Source organism: Xyrauchen texanus, chromosome 30, assembly GCF_025860055.1.
Source record: "Xyrauchen texanus isolate HMW12.3.18 chromosome 30, RBS_HiC_50CHRs, whole genome shotgun sequence".
NCBI lineage: Eukaryota > Metazoa > Chordata > Actinopteri > Cypriniformes > Catostomidae > Xyrauchen > Xyrauchen texanus.
Window position 1 is genome coordinate 14,300,187 of NC_068305.1, and position 25,135 is coordinate 14,325,321.

At 37.8% G+C, this 25,135-nt stretch overlaps 1 protein-coding gene across 4 annotated transcripts; it reads right to left on the reverse strand.

The window, feature by feature from the left end:
* Positions 1-2,661: 2,661 nt before the first annotated feature.
* Positions 2,662-24,919, reverse strand: vamp4 (vesicle-associated membrane protein 4). 4 transcript variants are annotated; one of them, XM_052098219.1, is made up of 9 exons: positions 24,813-24,919; positions 21,740-21,866; positions 20,461-20,562; positions 15,488-15,534; positions 15,246-15,302; positions 11,718-11,818; positions 8,379-8,458; positions 4,224-4,275; positions 2,662-3,654 (listed from the first exon to the last, which is right to left on the reverse strand). In XM_052098219.1, exons 2-9 carry the CDS (start codon positions 21,740-21,742, stop codon positions 3,629-3,631), a joined length of 468 nt encoding a protein of 155 aa, XP_051954179.1. In that variant the 5' UTR covers positions 21,743-21,866; positions 24,813-24,919; the 3' UTR covers positions 2,662-3,628. The 4 variants fall into 4 exon arrangements, with proteins under 4 accessions (XP_051954179.1, XP_051954177.1, XP_051954178.1 ...); XM_052098217.1 differs by lacking the exon at positions 8,379-8,458; XM_052098220.1 differs by lacking the exon at positions 2,662-3,654 and having other exon boundaries at positions 4,228-4,295.
* Positions 24,920-25,135: the final 216 nt, after the last annotated feature.

Consider the following 25,135-nt stretch of genomic DNA (forward strand, 5'->3'; position numbering starts at 1 on the left):
TTTAAACTGAGCAAGTAATATTTTCCATCATCTAGCTTTAACCTTAACACTCACACAAACCTTTTTGCATTTTTATATTTTCAATAGGACATTATTTTGTATCTTTTATTAGGCCGTTGTTCTCGCGGGGTTGACCGGTGCCTACAATAGGCATTCATTTAATGTGATGATATTCATACATATTTAAGTGTCTAAATGGCAGGAATGACATATTTTTTTTCCCAACACCTTTGCATGCAACCCTCTGACCTCTCTTCATGGCCTGCCCCAGAGCTCTCACCTCACATTCCACATTCGATCTATGGGGGATTGAAGCAAAGAGATGTTTACGTGAAACACTATTTACTTACAAGACCATGCTTGCAAAAGAAAAATGGTAATGCACTTAATTTGGTCTGGTGACAGTAAAATCTTTATAAAAAGATATAGAATAAAAGCTTTGCTTCTTTGCTTCTAAACATCTATTCAATTCATAATTTGTTTAGGCGTAACCATTGAATGTCTTTAACAGAAAGGATTCTCTGAACTTATATTTCACTGAATCTGTCACAAACGAGTACAAAACATATAAGCCTTGAGATGTATTTTCAAGAATAAAGAGTAAGTTCAGCATTGCAAATCCTTAGCAAGCATTTGTAGCATGTACACTCAGTCTCTTTATTCAAGTGCATGTTCCTGTCTTGCAAAGGTTTGAGACAACATGCAAAAAAAATGACTTTTAACAGACTTAACATGTCTGTTTTATGTTTGCAAAGGATCTGATCCTGTTTGGGATACACAAATAAGACATGTTGTCTAGGGAGAGAAAGGAACAACTTATCTTTAGTTATGTAACTAACGGAAGACAGTCTTGGTTGAGGAATTTGACAATGCAACACTATGGCCCTTAAGCAACCTACTAGTTAGAGTTTGAGAATGTCAAAAGCTGTTCCAAACCTTTTCATTAATAAACGTAATTCTTTTTAAACCCCTTAACCTAAGAATTAAACCTAATCCTTCACCATTTGTGCTTTGGACATTATATGTCAAATCATGTGGTTAGTTGAGGAAATGTGCACTATTATAGATTTAGGATTTTATTCTAGCAGACGATAAAATGGACACAAAAATCTAGATATAAACTGATAATCGGTTTGACAGATATTTTGAACAGATATTACACTTTTTCCACTCAAAAATAGTTTTGTAAAATTGTTTTTAATGTGCCTAATGTAAACATAAAACAAGGATTAGAAATCGGTTAGGCATATCGGTTATCGGACACTAAAATATTAAAAGTAATATAACGGTCATTAAAAAACAATATTGGTCGATCTCAAAAGTCTCCTAGACTTTCAGTGGAGAAGGAAACTGAATATGAACCTAAATGTTCCAAAACACTGCATAGCAACACCCTCACAACCACCAACAACACCCTAGCATCATGAGGTTAAGTTTTGTACAAGCAAACCTTCATTTTCTTCAGAAAATGTAAAAATCTAGACAGAACTTACTAGACTATTCCTGTCTGATGGATTCAGACTTGACTGGAAGTGATGAGCCACACGGAGATGGGAAGTGATGTGAAATGACAAGAAATGGCCAGCATTACCAGCAGGATAATCATCGATATTCCATCTACTACATTTGAAAAGTACATAAATCTTAACAGACTGATTTTAGCCAGTTTCTGAGCTCGATTTCCAGCAGGTCATAACATTTGTAAAGCTGTTTTCCATGTACACATGGGAACCAGAGCACATAACTGAAATGAGAAGAACAGAGAGAGGTGTAAAAACACTGGAAAAGAGGGATAAAAGACAACAAGCAAAATAATACAGTGTGAGGAATGCAATGAGACTCAGAGAAAGGGATGAAAACAGATCTATCAAACCTTTAAGTGCTGACCAGAGAGTTGATTTTTAACATTAACAAGAAATTCAATACAAAGTGCTATAAAAAGAACCGCGAGTGGCTGAGCCAAATGAAAACTATTAGTTAGGTTGGCCAATTTTGATCTTGATGCACATGTGTTAAGCGGTTCTTAAACAGTGGGTCACAGGTTAAATCTAATACGCCATATAATCTTGCATGGATAGGATAGCAAAACAAATGGCTAAATTTAGGCTAGAATCTCTGAATAGCGCAAGATGATGAGTTTTTTTTTTCCTCGTTATCTATAAGCCAGTCAGCTCACATGATGTAAGCTGATAGGTCCTTTGCTGCGTAATCAGGTAGCCAATCAACTTCCATACTCTCTTTTTGCCCAACATCTAAATTTGCTCTGTGTGCAAGTAAGCTTGTTTCACTGCAGTGCACTATGAGAATTTTCTGTGAAACCCTCCAACTCCCCAGCTTCACTTGTCTAAATCTACTACACGGGATTGTATTTGTGTCTCATTATGCAGCAGCATGTCTTGTTTTTTCTAATTGTGCAGCAGCAGCATGTCCACATGTTTAACTCAGTGTCTATATATTTCCTAGTGGCATTCTCATTCTTGAAAGTAATGAACAAAACTATTCAAGGTAAAAAAAATAATACATAGGCTGGCTGATGAAACTGGCATGAAACTATCAACATTCAAGAGAATCCTATTGTATCCTATTTAGCCCATGTCATATTAATCATTTTTCATATTGTTGGCAATAGTCTATCAGTTTCCTTTTCTCCTTTGCCTACAATGACTCACATCAGATGATCTTTAAAATCACTTTATTTCAAGATTCATATCATTAATTCTATCATATTACATCAATATCATATCATTAAAGGTGCTGGAAGCGATTTTAGCATTCTGAAGCTCGTGTCTGAGCCGTTGAATTAGTGACGCCCCCTCATTCCAAAACACCACCTCCAAAGAACAATTTGAGACCAATATGAGGAAAATAGCAGCATTGTTTGTTCCTGTGTCTGTCAAATTCAAAAGTGGCAAAATAGCGCCATCAACTGACAAACATTATGAATCACAGCCTCAATGATCCACTTCAAATACAACACTATGAGAACGAGCAAAATAATTGACAGGTGAAAAGCGTCAATATCCGCAGTCCACAGACACATTTTTGTTTGCTGTTTACAAAACCTACAGCTGTCACAGAGACTGATGAGATATCAGGACACTTCATTAATATATTTAAGGGAAGAGGAACTTATAGCACCTTCAATCATAATAAATTACAAGTTTGTATAGTTGAATGTACTGTATACATCATGGTGTAAGCTTCTGACTATAAAAAAGACATAAAAAAAAAAAAACAGGATGCAGGCCTAAAATTTTGTCTCCATGTTCCACTATGTAAAGGTTTCTTAAATATTTGCCTTTCATCTTATTGACTGCATATAAAACAAAATAACCACTGTGTTTTATTTTAAACGCAGTGGAGGCTTGTGTTTGTGTATGTGCGCATACAAGAGAAAGGTCGGCACCAATGTTGTGCCACTGTTGTGAATGTTTGATATGTTGTGTTGTTACGCACACACACACACAGAGAGATGCCCACAAAATTAACTCTGTTATGTTTTCAGACCCTGCCAAAATAGGCAAACACAGTGGCCAGACCAATTCTGTGCAGCGCCCCTCTGGTATGGAGGAATGATAGCAGAATGATGAGGAAGAGTTCGTGATGCCTCTAACCTCCCATCCAGACACTAGTGATACCGCAGGATCACAGGAACTAGGGAAAAGAGGACAAGAGGGATATAAAACAAGAAAAAGACAACTTAAAGCCAAATAGATATCTCAGGTACAAAAGCAGTTGCATTGACATTATGCTTGTTACTGGGTCTGAGATTATAAAAGGTTTTATATCTTTTAAACATCCACAAATATGATAGTTGGGTCCATGTTCATTTCATACATCTTTGATGTTTAAACCCCCCTTTACTTTTGAAAGATTTTAAATAAGATTAAAATTTGTATTTTTTATAAAATAATTTTACAAATATCATGCATTTTTGAGTTATGAATGTCAAGACGTTTTCTCTGTGTTACTTAATTTGACCTGAACAAAATGAGCCTTTTCATAGAAATGTCAAAATATCTTGTAAAATAAATATTTCTAAAACTTTGCACACAGTCATGAGGGTGTAAAGGGATCCTTCCTTTTTTAGGGTTTTCTTGTCACGTGACAACAAAATGGCAATCTCCATGTTGGTTAATCCACCTGAATTTCCCATTTTACACATTAATTTTTTTGTATGAGCGTGCATGCATAAATATGTGTTTGTGTGCGTGTGTACTTACCGATAACGAGAAGTAGGAGAATGACCACCACCAGCGCCACGATCATTGTCATCTTGGGACAGAAATAAAAAACTAAGCGAAAATGACATTAATTATATTTTATTTACAAAAGTATTGACACTTCAGATGAGCCATTGTTTAAGACATTTAAAAACATATACATTTTGTCAAGATTACAGGTGCTGGTCATATAATTAGAATATCATCAAAAAGTTGATTTATTTCAGTAATTCCATTCAAAAAGTGAAACTTGGATATTATATTCATTCATTCCACACAGACTGATATATTTCAAATGTTTATTTCATTTAATTGTGATGATTAAAACTGACAACTAATGAAAATCCCAAATTCAGTATCTCCAAAAATTAGAATATTGTGAAAAGGTTCAATATTGAAGACACTGGGTGTCACACTCTAATCAGCGAATTTAAATGGTCTCTCAGTCTAGTTCTGTAGGCTTCACAATCATGGGGAAGACTTCTGACTTGACAGCTGTCCAAAAGACGACCATTAACACCTTGCACAAAGAGGGCAAGACACAAAAGGTCATTGCTAAAGAGGCTGGCTGTTCACAGAGCTCTGTGTCCAAGCACATTAATAGAGAGGCGAAGGGAAGGAAAAGATGTGGTAGAAAAAAAGTGTACAAGCAATAGGGATAACCGCACCCTGGAGAGGATTGTGAAACAAAACCCATTCAAAAATGGGGGAGATTCACAAAGAGTGGACTGCAGCTAGAGTCAGTGCTTCAAGAACCACCACGCACAGACGTATGCAAGACATGGGTTTCAGCTGTCGCATTCCTTGTGTCAAGCCACTATTGCACAAGACACCGCGTCAGAAGTGTCTCGCCTGGGCTAAAGACAAAAAGGACTGGAGTGGTCCAAAGTTATGTTCTCTGATGAAAGTAAATTTTGCATTTCCTTTGGAAATCAAGGTCCCAGAGTCTGGAGAAAGAGAGGAGAGGCACATTATCCACGTTGCTTGAAGTCCAGTGTAAAGTCAGTGATGGTTTGGGGTGCCATGTCATCTGCTGGTGTTGGTCCACTGTGTTTTCTGAGGTCCAAGGTCAACGCAGCCGTCTACCAGGAAGTTTTAGAGGACTTCATACTTCCTGCTGCTGACCAACTTTATGGAGATGCAGATTTCATTTTCCAACAGGACTTGGCACCTGCACACAGTGCCAAAGCTACCAGTACCTGGTTTAAGGAGCATGGGCTCCCTGTTCTTAATTGGCCAGCAAACTCGCCTGACCTTAACCCTATAGAAAATCTATGGGGTATTGTGAAGAGGAAGATGCGATACGCCAGACCCAACAATGCAGAAGAGCTGAAGGCCACTATCAGAGCAACCTGGGCTCTCATAACACCCGAGCAGTGCCACAGACTGATCGACTCCATGCCACGCTACACTGCTGCAGTAATTCAGGCAAAAGGAGTCCCAACTAAGTATTGAGTGCTGTACATGCTCATACTTTTCATGTTCATACTTTTCAGTTGGCCAACATTTCTAAAAATCCTTTTTTTGTATTGGTCTTAAGTAATATTCTAATTTTTGGAGATACTGAATTTGGGATTTTCATTAGTTGTCAGTTTTAATCATCACAATTAAATGAAATAAACATTGGAAATATATCAGTCTGTGTGTAATGAATGAATATAATATCAAGTTTCACTTTTTGAATGGAATTACTGAAATAAATCAACTTTTTGATGATATTCTAATTATATGGCCAGCACCTGTATATGACCGATGCTTGCTCATGCAAAACTCACTGCCATGATGCTAGGGTGTTGTGGGTGGTTTCCAGGGTGTTGAAGTACAATTGCTAAGGTGTTCTGAGTGTTTTAAGTGTATTGCTGTCAGTGTTAATTTTACACAGTTTTTTGTTTTAGACTTTTGACAACAATGCCCTTTAAAATGTGTATAATAATAATACTTCGTCATGTCATATTCATTCATTTTAGTCTGATGAAAATGGCATATAAATTTAGTCAAAGAAAATAATATCTTATAGTTGATGATAATGTGTAAAATGAAAAAAGTATGTCAATTTCAAACAGACAAAACTTCAATCAAATATTCAAACCTTTAGAAAAATGTTTTCTAAATTAAGCATATATTAAACATATAAAAGATACAAACAAAATACAATTGTCCTTGTAAAAACCTGAGCTCCTGAAATAATAATGAATTTATTATTAGCTACTTTATAGAAGGTAGCCGACTATATTCTGAATTCTTTATGCTTCATTTTTGCACATTTTCAGGGTTTAGGATATTGCATTATGTGTGGCGTACTTTTCACAACTTATTAAAATATTGATATTCACAATGCAAGTTACACATATTCTAACTAGCATGTCATTTCAAGTTCACCCATTTATTTGATTCACTCTGCAGATGTTAGTTGTAATATTACATATATGTTGTGGATAAAGGGATTTTTCACATGTATAAATAGGATAACTTTGAGCTGGTAATGAACCCGTTTTAAAGAGCTTCATTTTGCCACTGTTCAGCACTTAAGCTCAAGCAGCTTTTTCTCTAGCAGAGAAATCCTCAACATATGGTATATCCATAAATCCATATCTAATATTTTCTTTTATAAACAGATATTTCTCTAGATGTTTCTTCTTCTGTTTATATCTTGCAGTATAATCTTTGTCTTGTCATATTTTCGTCAAAAGTATGCTTTATTAAAATCATTAAATTATCGTCATGGTGCGCCTTTTACATCATGTTTTCATTAACGCTGAATGGGCCTGGGTAGCTCAGAGAGTATTGACGCTGACTAGCACCCCTGGAGTCGTGAGTTTGAATCCAGAGTGTGCTGAGTGACTCCAGCCAGGTCTCCTAAGGAACCAAATTGGCTGTTTGCTAGGTAGGGTAGAGTCACATGGGGTAACCTCCTCGTGGTCACGATTAGTGGTTCATGCTCTCAATGGGGCACGTGGTAAATTGTGCATGAATCACGGAGAATAGCATGAGACCCCACATACTTGGAGTCTCTGCAGTGTCATGCATAAGGAGCTACATGATAAGATGCACGGATTGACTGTCTCAGAAGCAGAGGCAAATTAGACTTGTCCTCCACCACCTGGATTGAGGTAAGTAAACGTGCCACCACGAGGACCTACTAAGTAGTGGGAATTGGGCATTCCAAATTGGTAGAAAAGGGGATACATTTTTTTTATTATTTAAATAATCCCTATGTCAACAAACAATTTCGCCAGTGATTTCATAGATGAGATTAAAAGGATATTTCATCCAAAAGTGAGAATTCTCACATCATTTATTCATGCTCATGCCATCCCAGATGTGTATGACTTTCATTCTACTGCAGAACACAAATGAAGATTTTTAGAAGAATATTTCAGCCCTGTAGGTCCACACAATGCAAGTGAATGGTGACCATAAATTTGAATCTTCAAAAATCACAAAGGCACAATGAAAGCAATCCACATGACTCATGTGGTTAAATCCATGTCTTCAGAAGTGATGTGAGGTGTGGGTAGAAACAGATCAATATTTAAGTCATTTTTTCTTTAAATCTCTTTGACCAACCCAGACCAGTAGGTGGCGATATTTACAAAGAATGTGAATTGCCAAAAACAGAAACAGTAGACTGTAAAAGTGAAAGTGGAGATTAATGGTAAAAAAGGACTTGAATATTGATCTGTTTCTCACCCACACCTATTACATAGTTCCTTAAGTCTTATGGATGACTTTCCATTATGTGATTTTTGGACCTTCTAAGTTCTGGACACCATTCACTGGCATTGTATGGATCTACAGAGCTGAGATATTCTGCAAAAAATTTTGTGAGTAAATGATGAGATCATTTTCATTTTTGGGTGAACTACCCCTTTATCACTGATTGCTGTTCAGTTGTTAGTGTTTTCTGGGTGGTTGCTTGGTCCTTAGATATGATTTTTGTCCCTCCAACAATGGATTTTGTTGCCTGTTTTACCATACACCAGGTGAGAATCACAAGTGTGATTGCTTAGGAATGAGTTACCTGTCGCAAGTGTAATGATTTCTGTAACCAATCAAATTTGAACATTAACATGCAAATCTAAAAGGAGTGATTTAACACTAAAACCTGAACAAAGCACTTCGGATGTGGTAGATCATCTAGGGTGGAGGCCTTACCTTCTTTTCTCTCCACCACATCCTTCTGTGGATCTGCTTGGCTCTACTGCTGAATGCCGAAGCATTGTCCGATAGGCTTTCTGTAAATCATGTGACATAAAAGAGGATGAACACGGGTACTAATGTTGGCTTTGTTGTATGATTGTGCCATTAAGAACATTGTGGAGGAAATCAAGTGTTGTTCCACTTTTTTCAAGGCCCTGTGTGCAATTACATAAATAAATAAGCTCTTATTAATCTGGGACTGTTTGAATACTGATACTTCTGTCTCAAGGAGATGCTTGTTGACTTTCTTAACGATGTAATAAGGTGTCACCACTCTGAAACATGTGGAATTGGTCAAAAAACACAAGAGCTTCATTAGTGCACTAAACAAGAGTATACACAATAGTCCTCTATGGTTGAAATCTGCCACAATTCAATAATATCACAGAGACTGACAGAAAGATACAGAGAACAGAGATGTCTTACTAATGCAGACGGATTGCACCAGCATTACACTGTTTCTTTGTGTTTAGCCTCAAAAAATCTTTTCTCTCTGACTGATTATTGTTACATAACAGCCTTTAGATTACATCTATTTTTCACCATTAGTGTAAAGTAATCTAAACATTGAAACCTAAACAATACTGTTTATTTAAGCATATGTTCATCATTATGCATTCACAAAGGCAGCATTGCAGACAACACATGGCAAACATTCCCTTGTGCAAGTGACAATATCTTCCAGATGTTGCTCTATTAAGCTAACTGTTCTCCATTTGCAAGCATAGAGAGGGGAAGCCTTGTTATGCAAACAAAAGAAGTAGTGAGCTTGTTTACATGGACACCAGAAAGACATATTTTGTGAGAAAGCTGCTTAAGACTTGAAAGCGACATGCCCATTTGCATGCACTATGTTTACATGCTCTTTCTCTTAATCAACAATCTGCTTTCTACAAAAACACTGGAATAAACTGTTAACTTAATTGCATGTAAGTGGGGTCACTGATACATATCCTCAGAGAAAGCAAAAGCTCTACTCTTTATAACTTAAAGGAATAGTTCACCCAAACATGAAAATTGTGTCATTAGTCTCACTCTAATGTCACTCCAAAACCAAATGAATGACTTTTTTCCGTGGAACACAAAACTTTTAAAAAAAAAATGTAAATCGTCACATGGCTTTCTGCCATTTAATGGAAAACTGACACACAAAAAAGGACAAATCACATAACATTAGTATAAGTAGACTGAAAATAAGTAATTCAGTCTCAAATCAAATCCTTGACGAGCTGTTTGCAGCACCCAAAACAAATATGGTGACTACAGCGCAGGTTGGACGTCAGTAACATCAAAAACATAATTGAGCCGATTGGCCCTCCTATTACTTACGGTCATTTTTGACCAGAATCGATATTTCCAATTGAATAAAATTAGTTTCCTTTATCTGATAGGTACAAGACTTGATGACTTTGCTCTCACTTGCTATCTGAACACACACAAACAAAATGGACTTGATTCCATAGGTTTAAATGGTCTTAAAAAAAAAACACCTTTGTTTGTTGACTGGCCAAAGGAAACAAATGGGAAAGACTATAATGCAGAGCAATTTTGGAGGGGATTTGTGAAATTCGATCTATAAATCAGCCAAAATGTAGAAAAAAAAACACATAGAAATGAAGGGGTGACTCTATAAAACATCCAGAGTGCAAAAGATTCACACCTACTCACAGACCCACAACATGGAAAAAAATGGGTGTGACTAAAACTGGCAGAAGGCAGAACACACAACCCAACACATACACAATCACATAATCAGACATGCATCTCACACACACTAACATGCACGTGAACACACACATGCCTGCACGCAAACACACACGCGCACGCACGGGCACACAAAAACACACACACGCAACCACATACGCATGGAAAAAAAACACGCATACATGCACGCAAACAAACACGCATGCACGCAAACACACACACACACAGGTGGCCAAAAGTTTTGAATAATGTACAGATTTTGCTTTTATGAAAAGAAATTAGTGCTTTTATTCACCAAAGTGACGTTCAACTGATCAAAATGGGTGAGACTGACACATCCAGAAAGGAGAAAGCAGAAAACACGCTCATGATCTCACTCACTCACACTCTCACACACACACACACACACACACACACACACACACACACACACACACACACACACACACAAAAAGATCAAAGAACAAATTCTGAGTCTAACCACAATGTAAGAAAAATTTTTATTTTTCACTGTGGGAAAGTTTATGCTTAGGTGCAGGGCCTCATCGTCCAGATGTCCATCTTTTCAAGTTGAGAAATGTACGTGCAAATAAGATCCAAATAGCATAAAATCTCAAAAAGAAAGTGCATTTTACGAGTATTACTCTAGGTAGAAGAAAGAAACTCAAGGTTTGGAACAACATGGGAGTAAGTAAATTATTACAGAATTTTCATTTTTGGGTGATACCTTTAATGCTAGTTTTAAGGCTATTAACAGATATTATCAGATCAGCTTAGATGAAACCATCTGCAAATATAATTTACACACCGGTAGTTTATTTTTCACATGAGGACCTGAAACAAGAAAAATCTCACATCAATGTGTGGGACACGGGACATTTTATCCAAAAATGTCTCCGGGCTATGTGTTCCAGGCTGTTCCGAAACAGAATAACAGCAACGGGACATGACTCACTAGAGTTTAAGGTACAATGAAATATGAGCAGAAATGCTGTAAAACTAATATAAGTGATCGTTTGAAAATGGGGATTCATACCACTTTCCCGGCAGAGCGCACAGCTACCTAGATCAAATTTGTTCAAGTCTTTTCAATTAGACTCAGCTGGGATAGCTGAGTTTGGTGACACCTGACTTCCTGTTCAGTTGCCTAATATAAGTGTTGGCCCAGGAGTGTGTTTGTGTGTTCACTAGGGCTGGGAAAATCTGTTTTATTTAACTTAATGTACAATTTAATTGAATCGGATTGAAATATGTCAGAAACATGCCTGACATTCATAAATACAGTATACTGCACCCAAAGCTAATGTGGAATTTAATTTATTTGAAGTAGTTCAGGAAAATGACTAACATTCAAAACTCAGCTCAACACTTCCACCAGTTTGTTGCTGTCAATTCCAAACAGAGAACCCTCAAACAAGTGCAGAGTTCAGAAAGGACTAAGCGAATCCCTAGTTTGATCTCCAGCCATTCTGTTGTTGAAAAACTGAGATGCATTGAGAATAATTTGGAATCGCACTGGGACCTCCTGAAAAGTGACTGAAGACTACCTCTTCTACTTTCTATGTAGTGATCTGACAGCATCTGTCTTACCAGATTTGTCCTGCAGGTCTTCCAAACGTTCCCCTCGTTCAATCACTTTGGAGATGTTCTCCTGCATGACGTCAATGACTTCATCAACCTGAGACTGCACTCTGATGGCCACCCAGACAGACAAAGAGAACAACATCAATCTGCCACTTCCATTTCATTCAACAGAACATTTTTACAGCTTAGTTGCACATGTTCTTTTCCGTGACTCCAATATTTTGAAGAGAATTAAGGTGTAAACACCTCAAAATTAAACAAGATATTATGACTACGAACTGTTGACCCTGCGGTGTTACAAGGAGGTGAGAATGTTTTACTAGACGTGGCCCAGACACATCCAAATAGTTTGAAATATTTGATCTGGTACACGTGACACACAAAGACGCACTAAACAGCTTGTGAGGTATTTAGCTGCTTGCACACACTTGGCAACGAGGGCTGGCATGAAGACACAAGTTACCCTTTGAATGAACTGCCAACAGGATGTTTTGCCTGAAGTAACGTGTGCTGACATCTGCCTAGTACCCATTGCCTGGTCCAACGATCTGCACCAAAAACCCAATCACGCAGAACCTCTCACATCTTTCGCACCTGAGAGGGTAACTGCCATATGTGTCTATTCTTCTGAATAAGGATGGGTCACAATAGTTGACTAACTAGTTGTCCAATAACAGGGAGTCAATTACTGAGATCAACAAATCTTTTTCTATGTATTAAGGCTGTCGATTTCAATTCAAGTGCAACCAACAAAAGTCAAGGAGTCTTAGTCAGCAGGGGGCAGTAAGCACAACTCCAGCTGTACAGGCAACAAACCGACAGCTGTTTGAAGACAGCTGGAACGAGCAGAGTGAAGAAAATGGCTAGACAGCTAGAATGTCAAGGATCTGCAAAGCTGTCATTACATGGAGGATTTTTTGATGAGAACTCTTTGAAGACGTTCAAGAAGTTCTGAATTGTTTTTTTTTATTGTAATAGTAATTTTTCACACTATTAATGTCCTGACTGATACATTGTGATCAGTTGAATGCCACTTTGAAGTACATAAAAGTAACAATTTCTTTCCATAAGAGCAAAAATCTATACATTATTCCAAACTTTTGGCTGCCAGTGTGTGTGTGTGTATATATATATATATATATATATACACATACACACACACACATATATATAAATATACATTTTTGTTTTTATATTTGTCAAATATATTAATCCCTATCCAGTTATCCTTCTGAACTTTAAAAACCCACAAACATGACTGAGAAAATCACAAGAATCTGAGACGTTTGTGGAAAGGCCACAAAACTTCCTACAAAATCTGACCTTTCATGGTTCCCCTTTAAAATTCCACTCTTTTATGGGTTACTCCACCAATGACTGGCTGTCCTGCATGTGGTTACATAAACCTAGTGTGGTGTTGCTGCTCACACTAGGTCGAAATTCTCCTGGGATTTCTTTGGAAGAATTACTGAAGCATACAAGTTTGTACCAAAACTCAAAACAAAGCACAAAGAAAAGTTCACACTCAGGCTATGATAGCTACGTCAGGACCAAAGGATGGAGATTTTTTAATTTTTGGCTGTTGCTGTTTAATACTGTCTGCAAATAATATGTTGTGTTATAGAAATCAAGATGGTTACAGTGACTCATTTTCACTTTTCAGAATGGAGGTGTGTTAGTGGGCAGTTGTTTTTACAGAGGTAATTTTAAGAAGTTACATAAACTCTGCAAAACAGAGGGACATGATGCAACACTGTCCACAACACAGTGCCAATGGACGTTATTAGACATATGTGTCTACATTCCTCACCTGAACCGGTCCAGCTATTTCAGATTTTGCTCTGGCTGCCTTAATCTCTTCTTCATGTGTCCTTTTCATCTGACATCTGTTCATTTTCACTTTTTATTTCATTTCACCTTCTCACTGGGGTATTTTATATTCTCTTCATAAGTTTACATACACCTTGCAGAATCGGTTTAATGATTATTATGGAAAAATTGTTTCCTTTCCTTTTTCTTGCACATTGTTTCTCCATAGCGAAAACATGATGTTGAGATCCAGCTATGCCAATGAGACAACAGAGGGACTTAAGCACAACTATCACAAAAGGCTACAACCCCAATTTATTTCTCAAGGTAGTTACACTATCGGTCGACCTCTAATATATACACTGGCAGCCAAAAGTTTAGATTAATGTACAGAATTTACTGTTTCGGAAGGAAATTGGTACTCTAATTCACCAAGTATACTCAGGACATTACTGATGCAATACATATATATATATACATACATACACACACACACACACACACGCACACTGGTGGCCAAAAGTTTTGAATAATGTACAGATTTTGCTTTTATGAAAAGAAATTAGTGCTTCTATTTACCAAAGTGACATTCAACTGATCACAATTTATAGTCAGGACATTAATAACGTGAAAAATTACTTTTACAATTTGAAAACAATGTTCAGAACTTCTTAAACTACTTCAAAGTGTTCTCATCAAAAAATCCTCCACCTGCAGCAATGACAGCTTTGCAGATCCTTGTCATTCTAGCGGTCAGTTTGTCCAGATACTCATGTGACATTTCACCCCACACTTCCTGTAGCACTTGTCATAGATGAGTCTGTCTTGTCGGGCACTTCTCACCCAACTTACAGTCTAGCTGATCCCACAAAAGCTCAATGGGGTTAAGATCCATAACAGTCTTTTCCAATTATCTGTTGTAGAATTCAATGAAGCTGTCAGCTGAGGACATGTGAGGCATCTATTTCTCAAACTAGAGTCTCTGGTGTACTTATCCTCTTGTTTAGTTTTACATCTGGTCTTTCACATCTCTTTCTGTCCTTGTTAGAGCCAGTTGTCCTTTGTCTTTGAAAACTGTAGTTTACACCTTTGTATGAAATCTTCAAGCGTTGTCTAGCCTTCATTCCTCAAAACAATGATTGACTGATAAGTTTCTAGAGAAAGCTCTTTGTTTTTTTTTGCCATTTTTGACCTAATATTGACCTTAAAACCAAGGTCAAAGACAATGTTAAGCTTCATTTAATGAACCAAATAGCTTTCAGCTGTGTTTGATATAATGGCAAGTGATTTTCTATTACAAAATTAGCACTTTATTAAGACTACTCAAGGATAAGTTGTTGGAGTGATGGCTGCTGGAAATGCGGCCTGTCTAGATTTGATCAAAAATTACTTTTTTCAGATAGTGATGGTGCTGTTTTTTTACATCAGTAATGTCCCGACTATACTTTGTGATCAGTTGAATGCCACTTTGGTGAATTAAAGTTCCAATTTCCTTCCAAAACGGCAAAATCTGTAACTTATTACAAGCGTATATATATATATATATATATATATATATATATATATATATATAATTTTTTTTTTTTTTTGAGAATCACCTGTGAACTTATCAGAAAAGGGGTAAACGTAATCATATGCCTGCAATGCTATACACAATGCTAGGCGCGCGACACACACACACACACACACACACACACACACATACATACACACATACATACATACAGTTTAATTTTATGATTTTGGGCACCAAATCCTCCCTTTGGTCCTGTCGGTCCTCTCCTGAAAGAAAACATAATTCCATATTATTAACCAAAAACAGCCATAAACAGAGTTTTGCCCAGAAGGCTGTATGCAAATGACAATTAATGTCAATGTTCTATTCATTCAAGAATGCATGGGTCATTATGTTAAACTACTACATATGATGTCATGGAAAGTCCAGCATAGAGGAAAAGCAGACTCACAGGAAAAAGTCTTCCTCTTCATCAGAGTCTTCCTCCAGTAGCGTTCTCTACAAGTTTAGAAGATCAGGATGTCAAAATTTGTGGACGGTGGGTTTATTGCATTTGTCAGAATTGAGGTGTTTGACATGACAGTGAGTAATCTAAGATCTAAGAAGATCTTATTGTGAAGTATATAGTAATCTGCAATCCATCATGGACAACAGAACAATGTGAAGAACACAAAATGGTTACAGCATGTGTGATGGAATATCCTCAGAACAAGAGGACAAAGCCATCTAAAGTCATCTAAACTGACAAAATCCATGTTGTCGACATTTGCGCTCTGATCAAATTAATTTTTTGCAGTGAATCACAGATCAGGATGCATCTAGTCCAGTCTTTCATTTGTTTTGCTGTAATGCCCATGAATGATCACATTTAACAAATACCTCACCAGTGAACTCAGGATCATTTCAACATCCCAATGATTAATGTTAAGTAACACTCCATAACTCCATACAGACTTGTTACACACCCCTAAAAAGCCATCTGGCCAATTCTGTACAAATGTCAACCTTACCATGGAAAAATGCAGTGTTTACCAAAGGACCAAACCTCTTTCATTGCAGAAAGATGTAGATTATTCTAGTCAACTGAACTGTTAAACTCAGTCTGATGTGCCCCAGTTTACTGCGCAGACCATAGAGTGCAATCCATTCACTGACATAAGCACTGAATTTTTCTAAAGAATTTTAGATTGTTTCCCATCGTATTAAAATTGCATGTCTTAAACACTAGTCTGACTAGTCTCCCAGTTCCTGCCACTGAAAAACATCCCCACAGCATGATGCTGCCACCACCAAGCTTCACTGTAGGGATGGTATTGGCCAGGTGATGAGTGGTGCCTGGTTTCCTCCAGACATGACGCTTGCCATTCAGGACAAAGAGATCAATCTTTGTTTCATCAGACCAGAGAATTTTGTTTCTCATTGTCGAAGAGTCCTTCAGGTGCCTTTTGGCAAACTCCAGGCAGGCTGTCATGTGCCTTTACTGAGGAGTGGCTTCCGTCTGGCCACTCTACCATACAGGCCTGATTGGTGGAGTGCTGCAGAGATGGTTGTTCTTCTGGAAGGTTCTCCTCTCTCCACAGAGAAACGCTGGAGCTCTGTCAGAGTGACCATCGGGTTTTGGTCACCTCCCTGACTAAGGCCCTTCTCTACCGATCGCTCAGTTTGGCCGGGCAGCCAGCTCTAGGAAGTGTCCTGGTGGTTCCAAACGTTCCATGGTTCCATGGATGATGGAGGTCACTGTGCTCATTGGGACCTTCAATGCTGCAAACATTTTTCTGTAACCTTTCCCAGATCTGTGCCTCGATACAATCCTGTCTCGCGAGGTCTACAGACAATTCCTTGGACTTCATGGCTTGGTTTTGTGCTCTGACACGCACGGTTAACTGTGGGACCTTATATAGATGTCACGATTCCCTGGTTGTCTGCCCCGTGTCTTCCATGTCACCGTCACCATGGTTTCCGGTCCCCAACACTCTGTCACGATTCCCTGGTTGTCTGCCCCGTGTTTTTCATGTCACCGTCACCATGGTTCCCGATCCTCAACATTGTGTTATTGTTCGCACCTGTTTGTTATTTGTGATCATCCTGTGTGTGTATATTAACCCTGTTTGTTCTCCACTCCTTGTCGTTCGTTGAATGTTGATGTTCTGACTGTTTTGGTGTTTCCCTGTCCTGATGTTCGCTCTGCTGCCCGTCTTGCCATATTTATCCTGCCGTGTTTATCCGTTCCGTGTTCCTTTGATGTCTCCCTGTTTTAGTTTCAGTTTCCCCTCGTGGATGTTTCATTTGTTCCAGTTTTGTCTTGTTTTCACTTTTGTTCAATAAACCGTGTTTAGATCCCACTTCTTGTCTGCCCTCGTCTGCATTCCTAACAATAGACTGGTGTGTGCCTTTCCATATCACGTCCAATCAACTGAATTTACCACAGGTGAAGGGGTGAGGGATGATCAGTGGAAACAGGATGCACCTGAGCTAAATTTTGAGTATCATGGCAAAGGCTGTGAATACTTATGAATACTTGGCGTAGTGGCTAAAGCACAGGGCTGTTAATCAGAAGGTCACAGGTTCTAACCCCACGGCTGCCACCATTGTGTCCTTGAGCAAGGCACTTAACTCCAGGTTGTTCCGGGGGGATTGTCCCTGTAATAATTGCACTGTAAGTCGCTTTGGATAAAAGCGTCTGCCAAATGCATAAATGTAAATGTAAATTATATAACCAGCAAGTGGAAAGCCACATTCATCGTAGCTCTATTACATATACTCATTCTCTCTGCTGTTGAGTTGGTCTGCACGAGGCAAACTGGAGGTGACTTCTTTGGGTGTTTTGATCTTTCACCTGTCCAACATTTTCTCATAATTAGGGATGCACCGATCCGATACCTGGATCGGTATCGGCTCCAATACTGAAACTTTAAGACGGATCGGGTATCGGTCCGACGAAAGCTAAAAAATTTACATAAAAGAACCATAAAAACACAAAGTAGTTCATATGACTCATGCATTTTATTTAAAGCCACTTGAAGACATGTGATAGCTCTGTGAATCGCAAAAGGGAGTGTTTAAAAAGTAAATATATAGTATGTGCTGCGCCAGCACATTAGTAAATGGTGCTGCTCTGTTGACACAAACTCGCGCACAGGCTGATGGCTATTTTTAGCCTTCGCAGCGGTGTGCAATATTGGAGCGCTACTCAAAAACATTATCTCGTACATGTAGATGCTCAATAGTTCGGTTCACTTACAATCTGCATTTAGAACCGAACATTTTATCAGAATTTGAATAAGAAGTGAATTAAACGACTGTGAACTTGCCTACAAACAGACACATGCAGGACTTCCTGGAGAATGTCAAAATAAAAGCGTCTTTGGAGTAGTGACTCATTTGTTTCAGAACACGTACAAATCTAGTTTACATATATTATTATTTTAAGTACTTATTTCTCCAAAATCACAATCTTTTAGTCTTTAGCATCCCACTGTCATTTTATTCTATCCATATGTTTTATTCCTTCTTCACATCAGTTTGTTCATCAGTAAGACATGTTGAAACTGCTTGTTGTTGTCAAGGGCAAATTGCTCTCTGAAGTATTGTACAACACAAGGGTATAAGTGTGCAGTAGTGTGTGACAGTACATGGACACTCCTGTTTTAGATGAACTAGTTATGTAAGAGTATTTTTGTGTTTTCCTGCAGTGCAGACACTGAGGATCATAAGGTAAGAGCTGTTTATTCTTCCTGTAAACAACACAAGCAGATCACAGAGCACAAGGGCCTTCTGGGGTATTTAAAATGGCAGAGACATGCAATCCAGGCCTGGCTCTGATCACCTACTGTACGAGCAATCTTTAAACCTCATCACATGCTGTTCATATAAAGGGACAGTTCACCCAAAAATGAAAATTCAGATTTACTCACCCTAATGGTGTTCAAACTCATAGCCTTTGTTTATTTTGTGGAACACATGTAGACGTAGATTTTAGGCAGAATGTTAACTGTTCACTTTCACTGTATGAAAAAGGTGCAGAAAAGTGAATGGCGACTGAGGCTTTCAGTCTTTACCGTTCTTTCTAAAGGCCCATTCACACCAAGAACGATAACTATAAACTATAATGATAACAATAAAGTTTAAAAATTATTCTAATTGTAAGAGAATAGCGGAACGCTATCTTTAATGATAACGACACAGTGGAAAGATATTGTTGGGATCACTTTCAGAGTGTTTTTTTTTTCCAGCTGATGAACAATAAAAACTTTGACAGCCAAACAAATCCATCCAGCTTTAAAAGGCTCAAGCCGCAACATGCACTCATCTTCAAAATAACACATTCCAGCACCGGACTGCCACACGCAAGCTAAATTGAATCTCCTGCTCAAGAACCAGCAATGTTTTTCCAAATATTTCTTCAGTATTAACGGAGATAAATAAAAAGCATTGAGGATAAATTACCTTATGTATCCAGCGCTTATGTCGACAACATTGTCTTGTCTCTTTTGAAGTTGTTTGCGTCTGTTTTTCTTTTGGTTTCTTTGCAAAACATAGAGCAGTAGCAGGTAATCTACATCTATTTTCTTGACTGTGAACATAACTGCAGCACGCACTTAGAATAAGCAGAAAGTTATCGTCCGTTGGTATGGATGCTAATGTAGTTATTATTATAACGTTATATTTATCTTGCTTAGTTTGAACGGGCCTTAACATCTATTTTTTGGGGTGAACTCTCCCTTTAAATCAATGTTTTATTGACTGGTTGTTCAAAGGACAACAGTTTTTATTTTTACATAAAAACATAAAAGACGACGATTTATTTTTTTTTACAAATATTTATGCAGCTCTTGCCATACGTAGACAGTAAGTGACCATGTCTGTAAAGCAAAAAATTAAAATATGCATAAAGTTATCATAAAAGTAGTCCATTTCACTCAAAAAATTTTTTACTTTCATTATTGTCAGTTTCACTTAATCCTCCCAAGTTCATATTACTCAAAAAAATTATGTAAACAAAAGAACTTAAATTAACTGAGTTGATTCAACTAAAAAAGGTGTCTTGTTAGCTTTACTTAATCCATTTGCATTGGGACAATATTAATATTTTTGTTTAGTTAACTGAAATTGGGCAGAGGATTTCTAGTTCCCAGCAGGTTTTACATGAGGCTTAAACACCTATTGCCCACCCTAAAGATCAAAATGCCCACCAAAGATCTTATTCTTGTACCGGCACTGCTTTTTGTTCTACGGAATAATAACATTTTACAGGATTGAAATTACATGAGGTTAAGTAAATAATAAAATAAATATATTTTCATGAGTCATGCCTGAAGATGAAGGTCAAGACATGTTTATCAATGCAATATTACTCATCTACGTAGTAAGAAGTATTAGTGGTGAACCTTCTAGAACTCTCATTAAGGAGAGGCCAGGACTTACCCTCTCACTGCAAACAGAGCCAGTGACCTCGTCATCATTCAGATGCCGTTTGAATTTGGGAGGCATACTGAGGTCGAGCTGCTCCTCCCTCTCTGGCTCTCTCTGCAGGCAAACACAGGAAACACAACTATGATTGACCAGTGTTGAAGCTGAAATCAAAGTTTAGCTTTGTATAGGCTAACTACCTAAAAGTAGTATGAAAAAAAGATTTTCAAAAGATCATTTCATTATTCTTGTTAAACGTACACCCAGCTTGAAGTGAGAGGTTTACTATTTCCATGCAATATAGGAACTTAGTGCATTAATATAAATGCAGTCACAGGTGTGCATTTATTTGCTATTGTAAAATTGCACCAAATGCAGCTCATCCAATCAGATTTTATAGCTGACACTGTTCAATCTATTATCCTTAATTTAAACCACACTGTGACCAAAAAAAGAACACCTATACTGACCGAACAACCAAGCACTGAACTATTACTTGGTTAATTAGAGTGAACTTTAAGCCATAAAAGGTGTGCTACTTTCAAGTAAATCCAGTCAGAATCCAGATGAGAGACCACCCCGTTATTTTTAACTAGTTTGGTCATGGGCATAAATCTAGCCATATCAATTGTAATGTGCTGCCTTCAAACATCAAACAGACCAGTTAAAGAGAGATTTCCAGGATTTGTGAAAGTCATACGGATCCTTAAAGTGACTTTACCTTAAATTCAAACTGCAGTTCACGTATGGTTTTACCATTCAGCCTTTCTTTTACAAACCCATAGCCTTTAGCTTTGATGTCAGAGCAGGCTTTCATCTAACAACAACCAGACTTATTTAATTCTAGTATATACTAAATAAGTGACTAGATCTCATATGGACCTTCTAATGGCCCTAACAGTTTCTCACACTCAGTATAAGAGTGTAAATCTGGGATCAGTCATGTCCTGAAGAGTCGGAATATAGTGTAATAACATGTCAGATAGTAGTGTAGTGTCCCTAGTTTTAGATAGATAGCCTATTCCCCAGCACTGGTCAGAATATGGAATATGTAACATGTGCATTTATGGAAGACTACGTATAAAAGCTACTCCCCTAATAATAATTAACAATGCTATCCATCCAGACTAGATTATAGATTAATTAGAGGGTATCAAGGAAGCCATTAATGAATTCTTGCATTTTTTGAGAAGTGTGGCCTATTCTCTTCTTCTAACAGATAAAACGAAATCTGCTTCCTTCCTTTCTTCTACCCTCTACACAACATACTCAACACAAACTCTGTGTCTGGTACCATTCACTGTAGTCTCTTTGAGACTGCTCTCTGCTCCTTTTGCTGGAAGAGATGATGGAAAACGGCTTCTCTTTTACCCAGGAGCACAGCAGAACAGTCCAGAAAACAGGAGCAGGGGGATGAGAGGCTGCATAGGGAAGGAGAGGGGAGGTTGGAGGAGAGATGGAGAAGTTGAGAGAAAGCAGAGCATGAAAAGGTAAATAAGAGATGCAAAGACAACAGAGAGAAAATTATAAATTATTAAAAATTTTCCACTGAGAACATGCAAATATTTACTGATCTTTCACTCTCATTATTTCAGTGCAAGAATAATTAATTAGGCGAGGCCAAGACGTGCAGGTAAGTCTACTTAGTAGGGCTGCACAACTAATCTGAAAAATATTCAAGATTACAATTACAGCTGCCGCAATTAACTAATCTTGTAAACTGTCAATTAAAATTCACTTCGGAATTTTCTAACAGAATCTGTCTTTTTGGCATTTTCATGGAAAATCTCAAATATTTTAAAGTACTACTGTCTTAGTGGCTACTGAAGGTATTATCAATTTAACTAGAGATTTAATAAACAAACACACAATGGGCAGGGAATATTTGGAAATTAGTGGGTGATGCGTTTCTCAAATCTGCAGAATTCTGTGCATGTAGATTCCTTTTGCGTATGGCCATCAGTCATAAGGAATTTAATGCAGTCTGATGCATGTTTTATGTCTCACATGAACACAATTCTCAGGTTGTTTTGGGATTTGTGGCCAAAAGAATATGGCATGTAGTTAATATAAATTTGTTTTCATTTAAATTCTACTAATAGAAATTATTAATCCCAATTAAAATATCATGAGAACTAAATTGACAATTATTATTTTGAATTATGCTGCCCAACTAAAAAATTGTGAAAACGTATTTGCCCCCTTCCTGATTTTGTGTATTTTTCATACTAAATTGTGTTAGAACTTCAAACGAGATATAAAATAAAGTCAACCTGAGTAAACACAAAATACATTTTTCCACAACAAAATATTTTGTATTATTGAAGCAAAAAGGTTATCCAACACCTATGTCACCCATGTTAAAAACGAACTGCTCCCTTAAACTTAAAAGCTGGTTGTGACAAATTTAGCAGCAAAAACTGCAACCAAACACTTCTGATATCTGGAGATCAGTCTTTCACAACGCTGTGGTGGAATTTTGGCCCCCTCTTCTTTGCAGAACTGCTTTAGATCAGCCACACTGGAGGGTTTTCGAGCAGCCCGTTTAAGGTTCTGCCACAATAGCTCAATCAGGTTCAAGTCAGGACTTTGACTAGGCCTCTCCAAAACATTAAATTTGCTTCTTTTGAGCCATTCATAGGTGGACTTACTCCTATGCTTTGGATCATTGTCTTGCTGCATAATCCAGTTGTGCTTGAGCTTCAACTCAGATTGATGACTTGACATTCTCCATTAGGATTTTCTGGTAGAGCAGAATTCATGTTTCATTCAATTATTGCAATTCACCCAGGCCCTTAAGCAGCAAAATATCCCCACACATCACACTACCATCACCATGCTTGACTGCAGTTCTTTTTGTGGAATTCTGCTTAATTTACGCCAGACGTAACTGGACCCCTGTCTTCCAAACAGTCCACTTTCAACTCATTAGTCCACAGAACATACTAACAAAAGGTTTGAGGATCATCAAGGTGTATTTAGGCAAAATTCAGACGAGCCTTAATGTTCTTCTGGGTTAGCAGTGGTTTTCGCCCCGCCACTCTTCCATGAATGGCATTTATGGCCAGTGCCTTTCTGAGTCATGAAGTGAAGTCACAGTGATATTTATTGATGCGAGAGAGGCTTAGAGGCATCCTTAGGTGTTGTCCTTGGCTTTTTTGTGACTTCGTGGATGAGTTATCGCTGCGCTCTAGGAGGAAGATGGCCACTTCTGGGAAGATTCACTACTGTGCCAAGTTTTCTCCATTTGGAGATAATTGCTCACTGCGATTCTTTGGAGTCCCAGAGCCTTTGAAATAGATTCGTAGCCCTTCCCAGACTGATGTATTTCAATCACCTTTTTCCTCATCATTTCTAGAATTTCTTTTGACCTTGGCTAAGTGTGCTACAGGGTGAGACCTTTTAGCCAACTTCATGCTGCTGATAAAGTTATATTTATGAGTTGATTTGATTGAACAGGGCTGGCAGTAATCAGGCCTGTGTGCATCTAGTCCATATGAACCCCATTATGAATGCAGTTTCATAGATTTGGGTATTTAGTAACTAAGGGGACAAATCCTTTTTTCACACCGGCCCAGTTGGTATTGGATAACTTTTTGGTTCAATAAATAACATTATCATTTAAAAAACATATTTTGTTTATTCAGATTGCCTTTGTTTTATGTTAGATTTTGTTTGAATTTTTTGAAGCAATTTAATAGGCCTAGGAGATATAGGCCTACACAAAAACAGAAGAAATCAGGATTGGGGGGGTGGGCAAATATTCTTTCACAGCACTGTACATAAAGGTGCACTCAGTAATTTAACACATGTAAATCATGAGCATCCACATGAGATGAAAACTCCAGTCATATCGGTCACCTTACAAAACCGTTTTTATTCTACATGTAAAGGGTCCCCTCATGGGGGCTGCCATGTTGGGATCACATGACCAGCCGAATACTACTGTCTTTTTATAGCTTTAAGCAACCACCCATTTACTCTTGGATTACATTAAACAGGGCTGATTGCGAATAGTGAATTTCAACAATGACATCAATCACTGAAAACTATTTTGAATGATGCTGCATCCACAACGAACGGTGTCAGTGTAACTCCAGGACAACTGTCATAGCACCTTTACAAAGAATAGTTCACATAACCACTGTGCTAGTCAATATGCAAACATGTAAACATACTGACTCCACACAATACTAACAAACCGAGACGAGAACAGAGATGTCGGAAAACGAACAAGCAAGAAGTGATTTGAAGAGATGGATACAGGCGTGGAAACAGATGACATGACAGCTAGCATCAATAAACGCTACACTGCCACGTAAACATACGCACAGGACTCACAAGAGTCAACTCTCCACACGATCTACCTGAATGCGGCTGTTTGCAGCGATATAATAGATCCTTGTATGAATAACAGCGGCAGTTTCTTCTTCTTTTTCGTTTTATGGCGAGGGGCAAACCAGCTAATGGTAAATATCCGCCACCTACTGGGTTGACGTGTGAAACGAAGATGAGAGGGAAAAACAAACAAGCTAAATCCTACTAAACTAGCCTGCTTCCTTTAAATATCTTAACAGAGCATTGTACACCCTTGGCTCTTTCAGTACATTTTAGGATATACTTTTTAATGACAGATTATTAATTCTTGTGTTACTTAATGCTTCTGTCAGCTGGATTCTTTCTCTCTCAT